Below are 25,122 nucleotides of genomic sequence, written 5' to 3' on the forward strand. Positions count from 1 at the left end.
CTCACACTCACCCTCCACATCATCCCCAACACTCCTCACACTCTCCCTCCACATCATCCCCAACACTCCTCACACTCACACTCCAGATCGTCCCCAACCCTCCTCACACTCACCCTCCACATCCCCAACACTCCTCACACTCACCCTCCACATCCCCAACACTCCTCACACTCACCCTCCACATCCGCAACACTCCTCACACTCACCCTCCACATCCCCAACACTCCTCACACTCACCTTCCACATCATCTCCAACACTCCTCACACTCACCCTCCACATCCCCAACACTCCTCACGCTCACCCTCCACATCCCCAACACTCCTCACACTCACCCTCCACATCATCAACACTCCTCACACTCACCCTCTACATCATCTCCAACACTCCTCACACTCACCCTCCACATCCCCAACACTACTCACACTCACCCTCCACATCCCCAACACTCCTCACACTCACCCTCCACATCATCCCCAACACTCCTCACACTCACCCTCCACATCATCCCCAACACTCCTCACACTCACCCTCCACATCATCCCCAACACTCCTCACACTCACCCTCCACATCCCCAACGCTCCTCACACTCACCCTCCACATCATCCCAAACACTCCTCACACTCACCCTCCACATCCCCAACACTCCTCACACTCACCCTCCACATCATCCCCAATACTCCTCACACTCACCCTCCACATCCCCAACACTCCTCACACCTACCCTCCACAACCACAAAACTCCTCACACTCACCCTACACATCCACAATACTCCTCACACTCCCCCTCCACATCCCCAACACTCCTCACACTCACCCTCCACTCCTCACACTCACCCTCCACATCATCCCCAACATTCCTCACACCTACCCTCCACATCATCCCCAACACTCCTCACACTCCCCCTCCACATCCCCAACACTCCTCACACTCACCCTCCACTCCTCACACTCACCCTCCACATCATCCCCAACATTCCTCACACCTACCCTCCACATCATCCCCAACACTCCTCACACTCACCCTCCACATCCCCAACACTCAGCACACTCACACTCCACATCATCCCCAACACTCCTCACACTCACCCTCCACATCCCCAACACTCCTCACACTCACCCTCCACATCCCCAACACTCCTCACACTCCACATCATCCCCCAACACTCCTCACACTCACCCTCCACATCCCCAACACTCCTCACACTCACCCTCCACATCATCCAAAACACTCCTCACACTCACCCTCCACATCATCCCCAACACTCCTCACACTCACCCTCCACATCATCCCCAACACTCCTCACACTCACCCTCCACATCCCCAACACTCCTCACACTCACCCTCTACATCCCCAACACTCCTCACACTCACCCTCCACATCCCCAACACTCCTCACAGTCACCCTCCACATCCGCAACACTCCTCACACTCACCTTCCACATCATCCCCAACACTCCTCACACTCACTCTCCACATCATCCCCAACACTCCTCACACTCACCCTCCACATCATCACCCAACACTCCTCACACTCACTCTCCACATCCCCAACACTCCTCACACTCACCCTCCACATCCCCAACACTCCCCCTCCACATCATCTACAACACTCACCGTCCACATCATCCCCAACACGCCTCAACTCACCCTCCACATCATCCCCAACACTCCTCACACTCACCCTCCACATCCCCAACACTCCTCACACTCACCCTCCACATCCCCAACACTCCTCACACTCACCCTCCACATCATCCCCCAACACTCCTCACACTCACCCTCCACTCCCCAACACTCCTCACACTCACCCTCCACATCATCCCCAACACTCCTCACACTCACCCTCCACATCATCCCAAACACTCCTCACACTCACCCTCCACATCATCCCATACATTCCTCACACTCACCCTCCACATCATCCCCAACACTCTCACACTCACCCTCCACATCATCCCCAACACTCCTCACACTCTCCCTCCACATCATCCCCAACACTCCTCACACTCACACTCCAGATCATCCCCAACCCTCCTCACACTCACCCTCCACATCCCCAACACTCCTCACACTCACCCTCCACATCCCCAACACTCCTCACACTCACCCTCCACATCCGCAACACTCCTCACACTCACCCTCCACATCCCCAACACTCCTCACACTCACCTTCCACATCATCTCCAACACTCCTCACACTCACCCTCCACATCCCCAACACTCCTCACGCTCACCCTCCACATCCCCAACACTCCTCACACTCACCCTCCACATCATCAACACTCCTCACACTCACCCTCTACATCATCTCCAACACTCCTCACACTCACCCTCCACATCCCCAACACTACTCACACTCACCCTCCACATCCCCAACACTCCTCACACTCACCCTCCACATCATCCCCAACACTCCTCACACTCACCCTCCACATCATCCCCAACACTCCTCACACTCACCCTCCACATCATCCCCAACACTCCTCACACTCACCCTCCACATCCCCAACGCTCCTCACACTCACCCTCCACATCATCCCAAACACTCCTCACACTCACCCTCCACATCCCCAACACTCCTCACACTCACCCTCCACATCATCCCCAACACTCCTCACACTCACCCTCCACATCATCCACAACATTCCTCACACTCACCGTCCACATCATCCCCAACACTCCTCACACTCACCCTCCACATCCCCAACACTCCTCACACTCACCCTCCATATCAACACTCCTCACACTCACCCTCTACATCATCCCCAACACTCCTCACACTCACCCTCCACATCATCCCCAACTCTCCTCACACTCACCCTCCACAACATCCGCAACACTCCTCACTCACCCTCCACATCATCCCCAACACTCCTCACACTCACCCTCCACATCATTCCCAACACTCCTCACACTCACCCTCCACATCCCCAACACTCCCCACACTCACCCTCCACATCCCCAACACTCCTCACACTCGCCCTCCACTCCTCACACTCACCCTCCACATCTTCCCCAACACTCCTCACACCTACCCTCCACATCATCCCCAACACTCCTCACACTCACCCTCCACATCCCCAACACTCCTCACACTCACCCTCCACATCATCCCCAACACTCCTCACACTCTCCCTCCACATCCCCAACACTCCTCACACTCACCCTCCACATCCCCAACACTCCTCACACTCCACATCATCCCCCAACACTCCTCACACTCACCCTCCACATCCCCAACACTCCTCACACTCAACCTCCACATCACCCCCAACACTCCTCACACTCACCCTCCACATCATCCCCAACACTCCTCACACTCACCCTCCACATCCCCAACACTCCTCACACTCACCCTCCATATCAACACTCCTCACACTCACCCTCTACATCATCCGAAACACTCCTCACACTCACCCTCCACATCATCCCCAACTCTCCTCACACTCACCCTCCACAACATCCGCAACACTCCTCACACTCACCCTCCACATCATCCCCAACACTCCTCACACTCACCCTCCACATCATTCCCAACACTCCTCACACTCACCCTCCACATCCCCAACACTCCCCACACTCACCCTCCACATCCCCAACACTCCTCACACTCACCCTCCACTCCTCACACTCACCCTCCACATCATCCCCAACACTCCTCACACCTACCCTCCACATCATCCCCAACACTCCTCACACTCACCATCCACATCCCCAACACTCCTCACACTCACCCTCCACATCATCCCCAACACTCCTCACACTCACCCTCCACATCCCCAACACTCCTCACACTCACCCTCCACATCCCCAACACTCCTCACACTCCACATCATCCCCCAACACTCCTCACACTCACCCTCCACATCCCCAACACTCCTCACACTCACCCTCCACATCATCCCCAACACTCCTCACACTCACCCTCCACATCATCCCCAACACTCCTCACACTCACCCTCCACATCCCCAACACTCCTCACACTCACCCTCCACATCATCGCCAACACTCCTCACACTCACTCTCCACATCCCCAACACTCCTCACACTCACCCTCCACATCCCCAACACTCCCCCTCCACATCATCTACAACACTCACCGTCCACATCATCCCCAACACGCCTCAACTCACCCTCCACATCATCCCCAACACTCCTCACACTCACCCTCCACATCCCCAACACTCCTCACACTCACGCTCCACATCCCCAACACTCCTCACACTCACCCTCCACATCATCCCCCAACACTCCTCACACTCACCCTCCACATCCCCAACACTCCTCACACTCACCCTCCACATCATCCCCAACACTCCTCACACTCACCCTCCACATCATCCCCAACACTCCTCACACTCACCCTCCACATCATCCCATACACTCCTCACACTCACCCTCCACATCATCCCATACACTCCTCACACTCACCCTCCACATCATCCCCAACACTCCTCACACTCACCCTCCACATCATCCCCAACACTCCTCACACTCTCCCTCCACATCATCCCCAACACTCCTCACACTCACCCTCCACATCATCCCCAACCCTCCTCACACTCACCCTCCACATCCCCAACACTCCTCACACTCACCCTCCACATCCGCAACACTCCTCACACTCACCCTCCACATCCCAAACACTCCTCACACTCACCTTCCACATCATCTCCAACACTCCTCACACTCACCCTCCACATCATCCCCAACACTCCTCACACTCAACCTCCACATCATCCCCAACACTCCTCACACTCACCCTCCACATCCCCAATGCTGCTCACACTCACCCTGCACATCATCCCAAACACTCCTCACACTCACCCTACACATCATCCCCAACACTCCTCACACTCACCCTCCACATCATCCACAACAATCCTCACACTCACCCTCCACATCATCCCCAACACTCCTCACACTCACCCTCCACATCATCCCCAACTCTCCTCACACTCACCCTCCACATCATTCCCAACACTCCTCACACTCACCCTCCACATCCCCAACACTCCCCACACTCACCCTCCACATCCCCAGCACTCCTCACACTCACCCTCCACATCCCCAACACTCCTCACACTCACCTTGCACATCATCCCCAACACTCCTCACACTCACTCTCCACATCATCCCCAACACTCCTCACACTCACCCTCCACATTATCCCCAACACTCCTCACACTCACCCTCCACATCATCCCCAACAATCCTCACACTCACCCTCCACATCATCCCCAACAATCCTCACACTCACCCTCCACATCATCCCCAACACTCCTCACACTCACCTCCCACATCATCAACACTCCTCACACTCACCCTCCACATCCCCAACACTCCTCACACTCACCCTCCACATCCCCAACACTCCTCACACTCACCCTCCACATCCCCAACACTCCTCACTCTCACCCTCCACATCATCCTCAACACTCCTCACATTCACCATCCACATCATCCCCAACACTCCTCACACTCACCCTCCACATCATCCCCAACACTCCTCACACTCACCCTCCACATCATCCCCAACACTCCACACACTCACCCTCCACATCCCCAACACTCCTCACACTCACCCTCCACATCATCCCCAACACTCCTCACACTCACTCTCAATAAGGTGCAGGACAAGAGTAGCTGGGTTACAGTCAGGGGAAAGAAACCAAACAGGCAGACAGTGCAGGGATCCCTCGTGGCCGTTCCCCTTCAAAACAAGTATACCATTTTGGATGCTGGTGGGGGAGATGAACTACCGGAGGAACGCCCTAGCGGCCATATCTCTGGCATTGAGCCTGGATCTGTGGCTTTGAAGGGAAGTGGGTGATGTGTTGGGTGTTCTGGGTCCGTGGAACACATACAGGTCACCAACACTTGAAATAGTGCAACACCATTTTATTGAATCATTAACTGTTTAAACATACTCTGACTGTGGGTAAATACGATACCAGCTTTAACTAAAGACCTTTGCCTTGTCCTAACCAGTTGATGCACTCAGCACATGGTGAATGTCTGTGTTGCAGGCTCTGAGCTCTGTCCTCCAAGCTAGCTGCAACTCAAATGAGCGGGAACTCTGATGCCCCCTGTCTTTATTGTGCGTGTGCTCTCACTGGTGATCGGCTGCGGTGTTGTGTGTGTTGATTGGTCCCACTGTGTGTCCATCAGTGTGTGTCTGCACCATGATATACTGGTGTATATTATGACATCCCCCCTTTAATAAAAAATGTACCTGCGTGACAATAAATAGTGTGGGTGAATGTTCCTGACTACGTGTGCGCGAAATATTTACAGGACTATGTACATGAAAACTAAGCTATTTACATGGGAATGTGCCTGGTGCAGAAAAACAGTATGTCACAAGAATAACGAGGTGAACACTGTATATAGAACATAGAACAATACAGCGCAGTACAGGCCCTTCGGCCCACGATGTTGCACCGAAACAAAAGCCATCTAACCTACACTATGCCATTATCATCCATATGTTTATCCAATAAACTTTTAAATGCCCTCAATGTTGGTGAGTTCTCTACTGTAGCAGGTAGGGCATTCCACGGCCTCACTACTCTTTGCGTAAAGAACCTACCTCTGACCTCTGTCCTATATCTATTACCCCTCAGTTTAAAGCTATGTCCCCTCGTGCCAGCCATTTCCATCCGCGGGAGAAGGCTCTCACTGTCCACCCTTTCCAACCCCCTGATCATTTTGTATGCCTCTATTAAGTCTCCTCTTAACCTTCTTCTCTCCAACGAAAACAACCTCAAGTCCATCAGCCTTTCCTCATAAGATTTTCCCTCCATACCAGGCAACATCCTGGTAAATCTCCTCTGCACCCGCTCCAAAGCCTCCACGTCCTTCCTATAATGCGGTGACCAGAACTGTACGCAATACTCCAAATGCGGCCGTACCAGAGTTCTGTACAGCTGCAACATGACCTCCCGACTCCGGAACTCAATCCCTCTACCAATAAAGGCCAACACTCCATAGGCCTTCTTCACAACCCGATCAACCTGGGTGGCAACTTTCAGGGATCTATGTACATGGACACCTAGATCCCTCTGCTCATCCACACTTTCAAGAACTTTACCATTAGCCAAATATTCCGCATTCCTGTTATTCCTTCCAAAGTGAATCACCTCACACTTCTCTACATTAAACTCCATTTGCCACCTCTCAGCCCAGCTCTGCAGCTTATCTATATCCCTCTGTAACCTGCTATATCCTTCTACACTATCGACAACACCACCGACTTCAGTATCGTCTGCAAATTTACTCACCCACCCTTCTGCGCCTTCCTCTAGGTCATTGATAAAAATGACAAACAGCAACGGCCCCAGAACAGATCCTTGTGGTACTCCACTTGTGTCTGTACTCCATTCTGAACATTTCCCATCAACCACCACCCTCTGTCTTCTTTCAGCTAGCCAATTTCTGATCCACATCTCTAAATCACCCTCAATCCCCAGCTTCCGTATTTTCTGCAATAGCCTACCGTGGGGAACCTTATCAAACGCTTTGCTGAAATCCATATACACCACATCAACTGCTCTACCCTCATCTACCTGTTCAGTCACCTTCTCAAAGAACTCAATAAGGTTTGTGAGGCATGACCTACCCTTCACAAAGCCATGCTGACTATCCCTGATCATATTATTCCTATCTAGATGATTATAAATCTTGTCTCTTATAATCCCCTCCAAGACTTTACCCACTACAGACGTGAGGCTCACCGGTCTATAGTTGCCGGGGTTGTCTCTGCTCCCCATTTTGAACAAAGGGACCACATTTGCTGTCCTCCAGTCCTCTGGCACTATTCCTGTAGCCAATGATGACATAAAAATCAAAGCCAAAGGTCCAGCAATCTCTTCCCTGGCCTCCCAGAGAATCCTAGGATAAATCCCATCAGGTCCCGGGGACATTATATATACAAACCACGTAAACGATTAAACGGAAGAACAGAACAAATCAGAAAGTCCATAAGTCCACAAGTTCACAAATTAAGTCTCTGAGGTGGGCGATGAATTCTGGTTGACCGTCAGGGTGGCACACCACTCATCGTCTGGATCGATGCTGTATACCGACAGCGGCTGGTGTCTTTGCTTCGGGGACAGCCTGTTTTTTGTCACAACACCGACTCGAAAAGGCACGTCCGGGTCCTCGGTGTCACTGCTGTGTGGGAGGTCCGCATCGGACTCGGTGACCGTGGGTTGAATTGCCCAGACATTACTGCGAGGCTGTCTGAAGCGATGCGAATTGGCAGGCTGAGCTGCTCGGCAGAAGGCAGCATAGTGGTCAAGTCTGCCACATCGTAGGCACTGTCGAGATTTGGCAGGGCACTGCCGTTTTAAATGGGCGGAGCCACAGTTGTCGCATGTCGTAGCATCAGCACGTTCGCTGCACCACCGCGCATGCGCGGTGCGGTCGTGCGTGGTGCGCGCCTGCGCATTGCATTCTTTGACGTCGCCGTCCCCTCGTTTGGTGTGTACAAGCGTGGGAGTCCGCGAAAAGCGCACAAAATGGCCGCCCTCATCCAGGCTGAGGCCCTGGAGGTGCTCAATCACTTGGACCAGTTCCGCCCCGTGGGGACCTTGCCGTGATGTTTCAGCCACTTGGATGTGGGAATACCGACTAGTGGCGTTTTCGTGTAAGGCACAGGTCTCGATGGCGGTCGCTAGGGTGAGCTGCTTTACTTTGAGGAGCTGCTGTCGTAGGGGGTCCGACTGAACACCGAAAACGATCTGGTCGCGTATCATGGAGTAGGAGGTGGGCCCGTAGCTGCAAGACTGCGCAAGGATGCGGAGGTGCGTGAGAAAGGATTGGAAAGGTTCATCCTTACCCTGCAAACACTGTTGGGACACGTAGTGCTCAAAACTTTCATTCACCTCTGTGCTGCAGTGAGTGTCAAACTTGAGGAGAACCGTCTTGAACTTTGTTTCATCTTCATCATCCGCAAAGGTGAGAGAATTGAAAATGTGGATGGCATGGTCCCCGGCCGTGGAGAGGAGAAGAGCAATCTTTCTGTTATCCGAGGCGCCCTCCCTGTCCGTTGCTTTGAGGAACAGCTGGAAGCGCTGTTTGGAAATCTTCCAGTTGGCCCCGAGGTAGACGGCGATGCGGAGTGGCGGCGGCGGGCTGATGTTGTCCATGTTGCAGGATGAGGGAATACTGGCGGAGGGCAGATCTCTTGCAGGTAGGTCTAAGAAGTGCTAATATCCCTCAACTCCTGGTATCATGATGTGTTGGGTGTTCTGGATCACATACAGGTCACCAACACTTGAAATAGTGCAACACTATTTTATAGATAGAATTTACAGGGCAGAAGGAGGCCATTCGGCCCATCGAGTCTGCACCGGCTCTTGGAAAGAGCACCCTGCCTAAGGTCCACACCTCCACCCTATCCCCATAACCCAGCCACCCAACCCAACCCAACACTAAGGGCAATTTTGGACACTATGGGCAATTTAGCATTGCCAATCCACCTAACCCGCACATCTTTGGACTGTGGGAGGAAACCGGAGCACCCGGAGGAAACCCACGCACACACGGGGAGGATGTGCAGACTCCGCACAGACAGTGACCCAAGCCGGAATCGAACCTGGGACCCTGGAGATGTGAAGCATTTGTGCTATCCACAATGCTACCGTGCTGCCCCTTTTATTGAATCATTAACTGTTTAAACATACTCAGACTGTGGGTTAATACGACACTAGCTTTCACTAAAGACCTTTGCCTTGTCCTAACCAGTCGATGCACTCAGCACAAGGTGAATGTCTGTGTTGCAGGCTGTGAGCTCTGTCCTCCTAGCTAGCTGCAACTCGAATGAGCGGGAACTCTGATGCCCCCTGTCTTTATAGTGCATGTGCTCTAACTGGTGATTGGCTGCGGTGTTGTGTGTGTTGATTGGTCCCACTGTGTGTCCATCAGTGTGTGTGTGTGTCTGCACCATGATATACTGGTGTATATTATAACAGGCGGGATAATAGAAAAGCAATAGTGATGGGAGACTCAATGGTTAGGGGAACGGATAGGGGATTCTGTTGTCGCGAGCGAGACTCCCGGAAGGTATGTTGCCTCCCGGGTGCCAGGGTCAGGGGTGTCTCTGATCGAATCTACAGGATTCTTAAAGGGGAGGGGGAGCAACCAGAAGTCGTGGTGCACATAGGCACCAACGACATAGCTAAGAAAAAGGACGTGGATCTAAAAAGTGATTTTAGGGAGTTAGGTTGGAAGCTAAAGAGCAGGGCAAGCAGAGTAGTGATCTCAGGATTGCTACCGGAGCCACGTGCAAGTGAGGCAAGGAACAGAGTGCAGCTGAATTTGTGGCTACAGGGCTGGTGCAGATCTGTGGATCATTGGGATATCTTCTGGGTGAGGTGGGACCTGTACATCAAGGACGGATTGCACCTAAACTGGAGGGGCACCAATATCCTGGGTGGGAGGTTTGCTTGAGCTCTTCAGGACGGTTTAAACTAGTTTGGCAGGGGGATGGGAACCAGAGCTATGGATCAGAGGATCGGGTAGCTGTTGAGCTAGCAGAAATTGTATGCAGCAAGTCTGTGAGGAAGGATAGACAGTTGATGGGGCAAAGTTGCACTCAGTGGAATCGGTTAAAGTGTGTCTGTTTCAATGCAAGGAGTGTCAGGAATAAGGGAGATGACTTAGAGCATGGATCAGTACTTGGAACTACGATGTTGTGGCCATTACGGAGACATGGATTTCACAGGGGCAGGAATGGTTGTTAGATGTTCCGGGGTTTAGATGTTTTAAGAAAAATAGGGATGGAGGTAAAAGAGGAGGGGGAGTGGCACTGTTAATTAGAAATGAAATGAAATGAAAATCACTTGTCACAAGTCGGCTTCAAATGAAGTTACTGTGACAAGCCCCTAGTCGCTACATTCCGACACCTGTTTGGGGAGGCTGATACAGGAATTGAACCCGCGTTGCTGGTCTGCCTTGGTCTGCTTTCAAAGCCAGCGATTTAGCCATGTGCTAAACCAACCACTCAAAGTGCACCAGAGCTGCAGAAAAGGAGGTAGTTGAGGAGGGTTTGTCTACTGAGTCAGTATGGGTGGAAGTCAGAAACAAGAAAGGAGCAGTCACTTCATTGGGAGTTTTCTATAGACTACCCCCAATAGCAGCAGAGATAGAGAAACAGATTGGGAGGCAGATCTTGGAAATGAAATGAAATGAAATGAAAATCGCTTATTGTCACAAGTAGGCTTCAATGAAGTTACTGGGAAAAGCCCCTAGTCGCCACATTCCGGCGCCTGTTCGGGGAGGCTGGTACGGGAATTGAACCATGCTGCTGGCCTGCTTGAAAAGCCAGCTCTTTAGCCGTGTGCTAAACCAAAAGTGCAGAAGTAATAGAGTTGTTGTCATGGGTGACTTCAACTTCCCTAATATTGACTGGAACCTCCTTAGTGCAAATGGTTTGGATGAAGCAGATTTTGTCAGGTGTGCATAGGGAGGATTCCTGACTCAATATGTAGATAGGCCGACTAGGGGGAGGCCATATTGGACTTGGTGCTCGGCAATGAACCAGGCCAGGTGTCAGATGTCTCGGTGGGAGAGCATTTCGGTGACAGTGACCACAACTCCTTGACCTTTACCATAGTCATGGAGAGGGATAGGAACAGACAGTCTGGGAAGGTATTTAATTGGGGGAGGGGAAATTATACTGCCATTAGTCAGGAGCTAAGGAGCATTAAGTGGGAACAATTGTTCTCAGGGAAATGCACAATAGTAATGTGGGGGTTGTTTAAGGAGCACTTGCTGCGAGTGCTGGATAGTTTTGTCCCACTGCGACGAGGAAGGAATGGTAAGGTGAAGGAGCCTCAGATGACAAGTGAAGTGGAGCTTCAAGAGGAAGAAGGAACCTTACGTAAAGTTGAGGAAGCAAGGATATGACTCGGCTCTAGAGGGTTACAAGGTAGCCAGGAATGAACTCAAAAATGGACTGAGGAGAGCTAGAAGGGGGCATGAAAAAGCCCTGGCGGGAAGGATTAGGGAAAACCCCAAGGCATTCTACACTTATGTGAGAAATAAGAGGATGATCAGAGTGAGAGTAGGGCTGATCAGGGATAGTGGAGGGAACTTGTGCCTGGAGTCTGAGGAGATGGAGGAGGCCCTAAATGAATACTTTGCTTCAGTATTCACTAGAGAGAGGGACCTTGTTGCCCATGAGAACAGTGTGAACCAGGTTAATAGACTTGAACAGGTTGATATTAAGCAGGAGGATGTGCTGTAAATTTTGAAAAGCATCAGGATAGTTAAGTCCCCTGGGCCTGATGGGATATATCCAAGGTTTCTACGGGAAGCAAGGGAGGAGATTGCTGTGCCGTTGGTGATGATCTTTGCGTCTTCACTCTCCAGTGGCGTAGTACCGGATGATTGGAGGGAGGCAAATGTTGTTCCCCTGTTCAAGAAAGGGAATAGGGAAATCCCTGGGGATTACAGACCCGTGAGTCTGACGTCTGTGGTGAGAAAAATATTGAAAAGGATTCGGAGAGATAGGGGGCGGGATTCTCCCAGCCCTGGTCTGGGCCGGAGAATTCCCGCGAATGGGCCACGCCGCCCCGAAGCCGAAACGCGAAACTCCGCACAGTGGATAATCGCCACCATTAGGGCCGGCGTGGTTGGCATGGCGCTGGTCACGGGCCACTCTCCGCGGCCTGGCCCACCGCTTTTCTGGCACGGATGTGCGGAGTGGCTGTAAGAAAAGAGCAGAGTTCCGCCGGCACAGTTCTAACCTGCTCTGAGCCAGCGGGACCTCGGCGTTGAAGGGTCGGGTGGCGGCCTGTGGGGGGGGGAGTCTCCGATGTGGCCTGGCCGGCGATCGGGGCCCACCGATCGGCAGGCCGCACTCTGTGGCTGGGGGCCTCCTGCACTCGCTGGCCCCTGTAGTCCTGCACCATGTTGCATTGGGGTCAACGCGTTGAAGGAGGCCACTGCGAATGCGTACATTGGCGCCCGTGCCACTGCGCATGTCGTCGTTGGCTCCGGCGCAACTGCACATGCGCGGAACCCGTGGCACACACTTCATGCCGGGAGCGGCAGTTGGCGCTGCACAAACCGCTCCAGCACCGTGCTGGCCCCCTGGAGGGGCCAGAATTAGTCCTGGGAGTGGCTCGTTTACGACGCCGTGGACACGCTGCCGCAGGATTGGAGAATCCTGCCCAGGATTTATGATTATTTAGAAAAACATAGTTTGATTAAAGATAGTCAGCATGGCTTTGTGAGGGGCAGGTCATGCCTCACAAGCCTCATTGAATTCTTTGAGGATGTGATGAGACACATTGATGAAGGTCAGGCAGTGGATGTGGTGTATATGGATTTCAGTAAGGTATTTGATAAGGTTCCCCATGGTAGGCTCATTCAGAAAGTTAGGGGGCATGGGATACAGGGAAATTTGGCTGTCTGGATACACAATTGGCTGACCAAAAGAAGACAGCAAGTGGTAGTGGATGGAAAGTATTCCGCTTGAAGGTCGAAGACCAGTGGTGTCCTGCAAGGATCTGTTCTGGGACCTCTGCTCTTTGTGGTTTTTACAAATGACTTGGATGAGGAAGAGGAAGGGTGGATTAGTAAGTTTGCCGATGACACAAAGGTTGGGGGAGTTGTAGATAGTGTTGAGGGTTGTTGCAGGTTATAAGAGGACATTGACAGGATACAGAGCTGGGCTGAGAAGTGGCAAATGGAGTTCAACCTAGATAAATATGAAGTGATTCATTTTGGAAGGTCGAATTTGAATGCTGAATACAGGGTTAAAGGCAGGATTCTTGGAAGTGTGGAGGAACAGAGGGATCCTGGGGTCCACGTACATAGATCCCTCAAAGTTGCCACCGAGGCTGATAGGGTTGTTAAGAACATAAGAACTAGGAGCAGGAGTCGGCCATCTGGCCCCTCGAGCCTGCTCCGCCATTCAATGAGATCATGGCTGATCTTTTGTGGACTCAGCTCCACTTTCCGGCCCGAACACCATCACCCTTAATCCCTTTATTCTTCAAAAAACTATCTATCTTTATCTTAAAAACATTTAATGAAGGAGCCTCAACTGCTTCACTGGGCAAGGAATTCCATAGATTCACAACCCTTTGGGTGAAGAAGTTCCTCATAAACTCAGTCCTAAATCTGCTTCCCCTTATTTTCAGGCTATTCAGCCTAGTTCTGCTTTCACCCGCCAGTGGAAACAACCTGCCCGCATCTATCCTATCTATTCCCTTCATAATTTTATACGTTTCTATAAGATCCACCCGCATCCTTCACCAGGCCTTCAACCGTATCAAGGCCGACATCGCCAAGGCCGCGATGCATGCAGTCGACGAGACGCTCCCCTTTCAGGTCGAGAGCAATGGATCAGACGTCGCTCTGGCCGCCACCCTCAACCAGGCAGGCAGGCCCGTGGCATTCTTTTCCCGCACCCTCCATGCCTCCAAAATTCGGCACTCCTCGAAAAAGAGGCTCAAGCTATCGTTGAAGCTATGCGGCATTGGAGGCATTACCTGGCCAGCAGGAGATTCACTCTCCTCACTGACCAACGGTCGGTTGCCTTCATGTTTCATAACACACAGCGGGGTAAGATCAAAAACGATAAAATCTTGAGGTGGAGGATCGAGCTCTCCACCTACAATTACGAGATTTTGTATCGCCCCAGTAAGCTCAACGAGCCCCCCGATGCCCTATCCCGAGGTACATGTGCCAGTGCACAAGTGGACCAACTCCGGACCCTGCATGACAACCTCTGTCACCCAGGGGTCACGTGTTTTTACCATTTCATCAAGGCCCGCAACCTGCCCTACTCTATCGAGGAAGTCAGGGTGATCACCAGAGACTGCCAGGTCTGCACGGAGTGTAAACCGCACTTCTACCGGCCAGACCGTGCGCGCCTGGTGAAGGCCTCCCGCCCCTTTGAACGCCTCAGCGTGGACTTCAAAGGGCCCCTCCCCTCCACCGACCGCAACACGTCTTTCTCAGTGTGGTCGATGAATATTCCCGATTCCCCTTTGCCGTCCCATGCCCGACATGACGTCTGCCACCGTCATCAAAGCCCTCAACACCATCTTCCCTCTGTTCGACTTTCCCGCCTACATCCACAGCGACCGGGGATCCTCATTCATTAGTGATGAGCTGCGCCACTACTTGCTCAACAGGGGCATTGCCTCGAGCAGGACGACCAGCTACAACCCCAGGGGAAACGGGCAGGTGGAGAAGGAGAATGGGACAGTCTGGAGGGCCGTCCAGCTGGCCCTACAGTCCAGAAATCTCCCAGCCTCCCGCTGGCAGGAGGTCCTCGCCGATGCACTTCACTCCATTCGGTCGCTCCTGTGCACTAATGAAACACCCCAGGAACCTCTCTTTGCCTTCCTTAGGAAGTCCACCTCCGGGGTGTCGCTCCCGACATGGCTGGCAGCTCCAGGACCCGTTCTCCTCCGTAGACACGTTCGACTCCACAAGGCGGACCTGTTGGTTGAGAGGGTACAGCTACTCCATGCCAACTTGCAGTACGCTTACGTAGCGAACCCCAACAGCCGCCAAGACACAGTCTCCCTCAGGGATCTGGCACCAGCTGGTTCCACCAACCGCCCCCCCCCCCCCCCCCCCGGCGCCACCCTCCCCCCCCGGTGCACCCCTCCGCGGCCCCCGCTCTGGGACAATCCGTCCTCCCCTTGCTCACACCCGGGGATGAAGAGGATTTCGACACGCTCCCGGAGTCACTGAAGACCAAGCCGCCGCTGGAGTCGCCACCAGCACTGCGCCGCTCTCAACGCCAGATCAAGGCATCGGACTGCCTGAATTTGTAATATTATCTGTACTTTTAAAACACAACTTTCTGTATATAGTTCTCCACCACCCCCGCCGGACTCATTTTTTAACAGGGGTGAATGTGGTAGTCAGCACTGATGTATATATTGGATATATAGGATGTTGATATAGGCGCTTTATGGTGAGGCAGGTACGGGGGTAGATCCCTGCCTGCTGGCTCCGCCCATGGGCGGAGTATAATTATGTGTGCTCCCAGTACTGCAGCCATTTCGTCAGCTGCTTTAGGAGGCCACACATCTCAGTGTAATAAAGCCTTGATTACAATCTACTCTCGTCTTTGTGTAATTGATCGTGCATCACCTTGTCAAAGGCCTTACTGAAGTCCATATAGACACCATCCACTGCCCTACCTGCATCAATCATCTTTGCAACCTCCTCGAAAAACTCTGTCAAGTTAGTGAGACACGACCGCCCCTTCACAAAACCGTGCTGCCTCTCACTAATACGTCCATTTGCTTCCAAATGGGAGTAGATCCTGTCTCGAAGAATTCTCTCCAGTAACTTCCCTACCACTGAAGTAAGGCTCACCGGCCTGTAGTTCCCTGGATTATCCTTGCTACCCTTCTTAAACAGAGGAACAACATTGGCTATTCTCCAGTCCTCCGGGACATCCCCTGAAGACAGTGAGGATCCAAAGATTTCTGTCAAGGCCTCAGCAATTTCCTCTCCAGCCTCCTTCAGTATTCTGGGGTAGATCCCATCAGGGCCTGGGGACAAACAAACAAAGAACAAAGAACAAAGAAATGTACAGCACAGGAACAGGCCCTTCGGCCCTCCAAGCCCGTGCCGACCATGCTGCCCGACTAAACTACAATCTTCTACACTTCCTGGGTCCGTATCCTTCTATTCCCATCCTATTCATATATTTAAAGATGCCCCTTAAATGTCACTATCGTCCCTGCTTCCACTACCTCCTCCGGTAGCGAGTTCCAGGCACCCACTACCCTCTGCGTAAAAAACTTGCCTCGTACATCTACTCTAAACCTTGCCCCTCTCACCTTAAACCTATGCCCCCTAGTAATTGACCCCTCTACCCTGGGGAAAAGCCTCTGACTATCCACTCTGTCTATGCCCCTCATAGTTTTGTATACCTCTATCAGGTCTCCCCTCAACCTCCTTCGTTCCAGTGAGAACAAACCGAGTTTATTCAACCGCTCCTCATAGCTAATGCCCTCCATACCAGGCAACATTCTGGTAAATCTCTTCTGCACCCTCTCTAAAGCCTCCACATCCTTCTGGTAGTGTGGCAACCAGAATTGAACACTATACTCCAAGTGTGGCCTAACTCAGGACGTACCACCTTAATATTTTTCAAGGCGCCCAACACCTCGGGCGGCATTCTCCGACCCCCCGCCGGGTCGGAAGAATCGCCGGAGGCCGGCGTGAATCCCACCTCGCCGTTCCGACGCCGGCTGCCGAATTCTCCGGGACCGGTTTCTGTGCGGGGGCAGGGATCATGCCGCGTTGGTCGGGGGCCATAGGCCGCGCCCCCCCGGCAATTCTCCGGGCATCGATGGGCCGAGCGGCGGCCCATTTCCAGCCAATCCTGCCGGCGTGAAATGGACATTGTCCATCCCGGCGGCACCTAGCTTGTCAGCCGCCTCGCGGGTCCTCGGGGGGGGGGATTCCATGGTGGCCTGGCCCGTGATCGGGGCCCACCGATCTGCAGGTGGGCCTGTGCCGTGGGGGCACTCTTTCCCTCCGCGCCGGCCTCTGTAAGCCTCAGCCATGGCCGGCGCGGAGGAGAAATCCCTTGTGCATGCACAGGAAACATGGCGGTGGTTCTGCTCATGCGACAACTCGCGCCGGCTGACAGCGGGCCCTTCGGCGCCGGTCTAGCCTCTCGAAGTGTGGAGGATTCCGCAACTTCCAGGCTGTCCGACGCCCGAGTGGTACGGGCCACCCCGCCAATTGCGGGAGAATTCCACCCCTCGTCTTTTTGGATCTCAATGTGACCCAGGCTATCTACACCCCCTTCTCCAGACTCAACATCTACCAATTCCTTCTCTTTGGTGAATACGGATGGAAAGTATTCATTTAGTATCTCGCCCATTTCCTCTGGCTCCACACATAGATTCCCTTGCCTATCCTTCAGTGGGCCAACCCTTTCCCTGGCTACCCTCTTGCTTTTTATGTACGTGTAAAAAGCCTTGGGATTGTCCTTAACCCTATTTGCCAATGGCATTTCATGAACCCTTCTAGCGCTCCTGACTCCTTGCTTAAGTTCCTTCCTACTTTCCTTATATTCCACACAGGCTTCGTCTGTTCCCAGCCTTTTAGCCCTGACAAATGCCTCCTTTTTCTTTTTGACGAGGCCTACAATATCTCTCGTTATCCAAGGTTCCCGAAATTTGCCATATTTATCCTTCTTCCTCACAGGAACATGCCGGCCCTGAATTCCATTCAACTGACATTTGAAAGCCTCCCAGATGTTGAGTTACCCTCAAACATGTACGTCCTTTGTAAGCGAGGTGCTAGACCGGCGCCGAAGGGCCCGCTGTCAGCCGATGCGAGTTGTCGCATGCGCAGAACCACCGCCATGTTTCCTGCGCATGCATAAGGGGTCTGGCATCCTTTGTAAGCCAGATTGTGAGTCCCGCATGGTATGTTGCCTGCCCGGTGCCAGGGTGAGGGACATCTCTGATCGGCTTGAAAGGATTTTGGAGAGGGAGGGGGAGGATCCAGTTGTTGTGGTCCACGTTGGGACTAACAACATAGGTAAGACTAGGAAAGAGAACCTGTTTGGGGATTATCAAACACTAGGGACTAAATTAAAGAACAGGTCCTCCAGGGTCATAATCTCTGGATTACTACCCGAGCCACGAGCCAATTGGCATAGGGTTGAGAAAATTAGTGAAGTTAACACGTGGCTAAAGGAGTGGTGCGGGAAAGACGGATTCCATTTCATGGGGCATTGGCATCAGTACTGGGGCAGGAGGGACCCGTACCGTTGGGACGGTCTTCACCTGAACCATTCTGGGACCAGTGTTCTAGCGAATAGGATAAATAGGTTGGTCACAGGGACTTTAAACTAGCAAGTTGGGGGGAAGGGAAGGGTAAAGCTATGGACAGTATAATGGTTAATGGAGAGCAAGGCAGCAGGTTTCGTGACAGGTTATTGTGTAGAGATATGGGTTCAAAGACAAGGAAAATTAGGAGAAAGAGTAAGAGGAAAAATAATTTGCGAAAAGGTACTGATCAAGGTGTTAGGATTCATAACAAAGACATAAAAATCAGCAGAAGTGTACTTTACCTGAATGCTCGTAGTATACGGAATAAGGTGAATGAGTTGATGGCGCAAATCATCGTGAATGACTATGATTTAGTGGCCATTACTGAAACATGGTTAAAAGATGGTCACGACTGGGAGTTAAATATCCAAGGGTATCAGACTATACGAAAGGATAGAATGGACGGTAAGGGCGGTGGTGTAGCTTTGTTGTTTAAGGATGGCATCCGGGCAATAGTAAGGGATGATATTGGTGCTATGGAGGACAAGGTTGAATCAATTTGGGTGGAAATCAGGAATAGTAAGGCGAAAAGGTCATTGATAGGAGGAGTCTATAGGCCACCAAATAGTAACAGGATGGTAGGGCAGGCAATAAGCAAAGAAATAACGGATGCATGTCGAAATGGTACAGCGGTTATCATGGGAGATTTTAATCTGCATGTCGATTGGTTGAACCAGGTTGGTAAAGGCAGCCTTGAGGAGGAGTTTATAGAATGTGTCCCGGATAATTCCCTGTAACAAGGGAACAAGCGGTCCTAGATCTGGTCCTGTGTAATGAGGCAGGATTGATTAATGATCTCATAGTTCGAGATCCTCTTCGAAGGAGCGACCACAATATGGTGGAATTTAAAATACAGTTGGAGGATGACAAGGTAAAATCAAACACTAGTGTTTTGTGCTTAAACAAAGGCGATTACAATGGGCTGAGAGAAGAACTAGCTAAGGTAGACTGGGAGCAAAGACTTCATGGTGAAGCATCCTCCCCGTGTGTGCGTGGGGTTCCTCCGGGTGCTCCGGTTTCCTCCCACAGTCCAAAGATGTGCGGGTTAGGTGGATTGGCCATGATAAATTGCCCTTAGTGTCCAAAATTGACCGTGGGGTTGCTGGGTTATGGGGATAGGGTGGCGGTGTTGACCTTGGGTAGGGTGCTCTTTCCAAGAACCGGTGCAGACTCGATGGGCTGAATGGCCTCCTTCTGCTCTGTAAATTCTATGATAACAGTGGAGAACCTTCCGAGCGATCTTTCACAGTGTTCAGGAAAGGTTCATACCGACAAAAAAGAAAGACGGTAGAAAGGGGAAAAACCGACCGTGGATATCTAAGGAGGTGAGGGGGAGTATCAAATTGAAGGAAAAAACATACAAAGTGGCAAAAATTAGTGGGAGACTAGAGGACTGGGAAGTCTTTAGGGGACAACAGAAAGCTACTAAAAAAGCTATAAAGAAGAGTAAGGTAGACTATGAAAGTAAACTGGCTCAGAACATAAAAGCAGATAGTAAAAGCTTCTACAAATATACAAGACAAAAAAGAGTGGTTAAGGTAAATATTGGTCCTTTGGAAGATGAGAAGGGAGATTTAATAACAGGAGACGGGGAAATGGCTGAGGAGCTGAACAGGTGTTTTGGGTCAGTCTTCACAGTGGAAGACACAAATAACATGCCAGTGACTGATGGAAATAAAGATATGATAGGTGAGGACCTTGAGATGATTGTAATCACTAAGGAGGCAGTATTGGGCAAGCTAATGGGGCTAAAGGTAGACAAGTCTCCTGGCCCTGATGGGATGCATGCCAGAGTGTTAAAAGAGATGGCTAGGGAAATTGTAAACGCACTAGTGATAATTTATCAAATTTCACTAGACTCTGGGGTGGTCCCAGAGGATTGGAAAGTAGAAAACGTGACACCACTGTTTAAAAAAGGAGGTCGGCAGAAAGCGGGTAATTATAGGCCGGTAAGCTTAACTTCGGTTGTAGGGAAAATGCTGGAATCTATCATTAAGGAGGAAATAGCGGGGCACCTGGAAGGAAATTGTCCCATTGGGCAGGCGCAGCATGGGTTCATAAAGGGTAGGTCGTGTCTGACTAATTTGGTAGAATTTTTTGAGGACGTTACCAGTGCAGTAGATTACGGGGAGCCAATAGATGTGGTATATCTGGATTTCCAGAAAGCTTTTGACAAGGTGCCACACAAAAGGTTGCTGCATAAACTAAAGATGCATGGCATTGAGAGTAATGTGGTAGCATGGGTAGAGGATTGGTTAACTAACAGAAAGCAGAGAGTGGGGATAAATGGGTGTTTCACTGGTTGGCAACCTGTAACTAGTGGGGTCCCTCAAGGATCAGTGTTGGGCCCGCAGTTGTTCACAATTTACAGAGATTATTTGGAGTTGGGGACCAAGTGCAATGTGGCAAAGTTTGCAGACGGCACTAAGATGAGTGGGAAAGCAAAAAGTGCAGAGGATACCGGAAGTCTGCAGAAGGATTTGGATAGGTTAGGTGAATGAGCGAGGGTCTGGCAGATGGAATTCAATGTTGCCAAGTGTGAGGCTATCCATTTTGGGAGGAATAACAGCAGAATGGATTATTATTTAAACGGTAAGATGTTAAAACATGCTGCTGTGCAGAGGGACCTGGGTGTGCTGGTGCACGAGTCGCAAAAAGTTGGTGTGCAGGTGCAACAGGTGATTAAGAAGGCTAATCGAATTTTGTCTTTCATTGCTAGAGGGATGGAATTCAAGTCTAAGGAGGTTATGCTACAATTGTATAAGATGTTGGTGAGGCCACATCTGGAGTATTGTGTTCAGCTTTGGTCTCCTTACCTGAGAAAGGACATATTGGCACTGGAGGGAGTGCAGAGGAGATTCACTAGGTTGATCCCAGAGTTCAGGGGATTAGATTATGACGAGAGGTTGAGTAGACTGGGACTGTACTCATTGGAGTTTAGAAGGATGCGGGGGGATCTTATTGAAACATATAAAATTATGAAGGGAATAGATAGGATAGATGCGGGCAGGTTGTTTCCACTGGTCGGGGAAAGCAGAACTGGGGGGCATAGCCTCAAAATAAGGGGAAGTAGATTTTGGGCCGAGTTTAGGAGGAACTTCTTCACCCAAAGGGTTGTGAATCTCTGGAATTCCTTGCCCAGTGAAGCAGTTGAGGCTCCTTCCTTAAACGTTTTTAAGAAAAAGATAGATAGCTTTCTAAAGAATAAAGGGATTCAGGGATATGGTGTACGGGCCGGAGAGTGGAGCTGAGTCCACAAAGATCAGCCATGATCTCATTGAATGGCGGCGCAGGCTCAAGGGGCCAGATGGCCTACTCCTGTTCATAGTTCTTATGTAACATCCGCCCCCAATCTAGGTTCTTCTGTTCCCGCCTAATATTGTTATAACTAGCCTTCCCCCAATTCAACACATACACTCTAGGACCACTCTTATCCTTGTCCACCAGCACTTTAGAACTTACTGAATTGTGGTCACTGTTCCCGAAATGCTCCCCTAATGAAACTTCTACCACCTGGTCGGACTCATTCCCCAATACCATGTCCAGTACAGCCCCTTCCCTAGTTGGACTATCTACATATTGTTTTAAGAAGCCCTCCTGGAAGCTCCTTACAAACTCTGCCCCGTCTAAGCCCCTGGCACTAAGTGAGTCCCAGTCAATATTGGGGAAGTTGAAGTCTCCCATCACCACACCCTGTTGCTTTTACTCCTTTCCAAAATCTGTCTACCTATGTGTTCCTCTATCTTCCACTGGCTGTTGGGAGGCCTGCAGTAAACTCCCAACATTGTGACTGCACCCTTCTTATTCCTGATTTCTACCCATATAGCCTCGCTGCCCTCTGAGGTGTCCTCCCGCAGTACAGTTGTGATATTCTCCCTAACCAGTAACTTAAATCCTCCACCCCTTTTACATCCACCTCTATCCCGCCTGAAACATTTAAATCCAGAAACATTTAGCTGCTAATCCTGTCCTTCCCTCAACCAGGTCTCTGTAATGGCAACAACATCATAGTTCCAAGTACTAATCCAAGCTCTAAGTTCATCTCCCTTACCTGTAATACTTCTTGCATTAAAACATATGCACTTCAGGCTACCAGACCCACTGTGTTCAGCAACTTCTCCCTGTCTGCTCTGCCTGAGAGCCACACTGTCCCTATTCCCTAGTTCTCCCTCAATGCTCTCACCTTCTGACCTATTGCTCCCGCGCCCACCCCCCTGCCATACTAGTTTAAACCCTCCCGTGTGACACTAGCAAACCTCGCGGCCAGGATATTTATGCCTCTCCGGTTTAGATGCAACCCGTCCATCTTATACAGGTCACACCTGCCCCGGAAGAGCTCCCAGTGGTCCAGATAACGGAAACCCTCCCTCCTACACCAGCTGTTTAGCCACGTGTTTAGCTGCTCTATCTTCCTATGTCTAGCCTCACTGGCACGTGGCACAGGTCGTAATCCCGAGATTACAACCCTCGAGGTCCTGTCTTTTAACTTTCTGCCTAGCTCCCTGAACGCCGTACAGAATTGCCCTCTGTGGAGGTGATGAATTGTGGAGGCACCAGAGAATACCAGGTCAGGCCCGCTAATGATATGCAAAGGGCGTTTCGTGTACGTGCTGAGTGGAATGCGACTTATAACCTTTATCATCACAAGTAGGTTTACATTAACACTGCAATGAAGTTACTGTGAAAATCCCCCAGTCGCCACACTCCGGCGCCTGTTCGGGTACACGGAGGGAGAATTCAGAATGTCCAAATTACCTAACAGCACGTCTTTCAAGACTTGTGAGAAAAACTGGAGCACCCGGCGGAAACCCACGCAGACACGGGGAGAACGTGCAGACTCCACACAGACAGTGACCCAAGCTGGGAATCGAACCTGGGACCCTGGTGCTGTGAAGCAATAGTGCTAACCACTGTGCTACCGTGCCGCCCATTGGTGTTGCTGTCGAGGCATTGGAGAATTGCGAGTTGGCTTGAACCCGGCTCCGGCCACAATTGCAGTGTCCAGACCTATTCTCCACCCAATCGCCATATTATTTTTTGCAGTTCGACTGCTGCAGCAATAAAGGACAGCTGCAATGTTAATCACCTTCTGTGTCTACTTGCGCACTGACTGACTTTTCAAAGTACCAGGACAAAAACATAACACCCATCAGTATTAAATATCTTCTGCATTTATCCAACCATTCCATTAACATGTCGAGGTCCTTTTGAATTTCACGCGACCATCCCCATAAGTTGAAATGCTCCAAGGTTTTGTGACACGTGTACACTTTGAAATTATGTCCTGGACACAAAGATATAGGTCATTAATGTATATGAGGTAAAGCAGGTATGCTAACACTGACCCCTGGATGATAAGCAACTTACCAGGTGATTGTCTGCTATAAGTATCAGCTCAACGTATCTCGTTTCTTGTAGCACATCCCTTTTTACCTGGGAAATGATACAATCACAGTTAGTTTGAGGTGAAGCTGTACAGGGGTCCGTGACTGGGAGGGGGCTCTCACAGGATCAGTTACTTGCATTCTATTGTTTCTTTATTCATTCATGAAACGTGGGCATCACTAACTGGATCAACATTTGTTGCCCATCTCTAATTGCCCTGAAACTGAGTGCCTTGCTCAGCCATTTCAGAGCAATTTTGTTTTTAAAGAGTCAATGATAATTTTGATTTTATATGTAGTTTTCTCACCACATCACTATTTCAAAAAGTTCCAGGGCAGGATTCTCTGTTTGCTGACGCTGATATGGCGAAATGCGATTGGGCGAGAAAAGGTTCCAATGGCAAAATCGCAGCGAGCGACAATTTGATGCCAAATCGTGATTCTCCGTCACCTCGACAGCGGCATCATTGTGTACCAGAACGCACGTACAGTGGACATCGCTAAGGAGAAGGTTCTGGGGGAACTCAAATGTCTGAACGTGGATAAGTCACCTGGACCAGATGGACTACACCCAGGGTTCTAAAAGAGATAGCTGAGGAGATTGTGGAGACATTGGTGATGATCTTTCAGGAATCACTAGAGGCAGGAAGGGTCCCAGAGGACTGGAAAGTGGCTAATGTAACACCGCTGTTTAACAGGAGAGGCAGAAGTTGGGTAATTATAGGCCAGTTAGCCTGACTTCGGTCACTGGCAAGATTTTAGAGTCCATTATTAAAGATGAGATCGCGGAGTACTTGGAAGTGCATGGTAAATTAGGATTGAGTCACTACAGCTTCGTCAAGGGGAGGTCATGTTTAACAAATCTGTTAGAGTTCTTTGAGGAGGTAACAAGGAA

At 51.0% G+C, this 25,122-nt stretch overlaps 1 protein-coding gene across 2 annotated transcripts in view; it reads right to left on the bottom strand.

Annotated features, from left to right (window-relative positions):
* LOC140409647 (disintegrin and metalloproteinase domain-containing protein 12-like) overlaps positions 1–25,122 on the bottom strand; it is a 1,449,600-nt gene that overhangs the window by 1,280,364 nt on the left and 144,114 nt on the right. For both annotated transcript variants that reach the window (XM_072497981.1, XM_072497982.1), the window contains exon 7: positions 24,211–24,276. In XM_072497981.1, the coding sequence (XP_072354082.1) occupies positions 24,211–24,276 (66 nt within the window). The remainder of the gene's footprint in view (positions 1–24,210; positions 24,277–25,122) is intronic.

Source organism: Scyliorhinus torazame, chromosome 3, assembly GCF_047496885.1.
Source record: "Scyliorhinus torazame isolate Kashiwa2021f chromosome 3, sScyTor2.1, whole genome shotgun sequence".
In the NCBI taxonomy this organism is placed as follows: domain Eukaryota; kingdom Metazoa; phylum Chordata; class Chondrichthyes; order Carcharhiniformes; family Scyliorhinidae; genus Scyliorhinus; species Scyliorhinus torazame.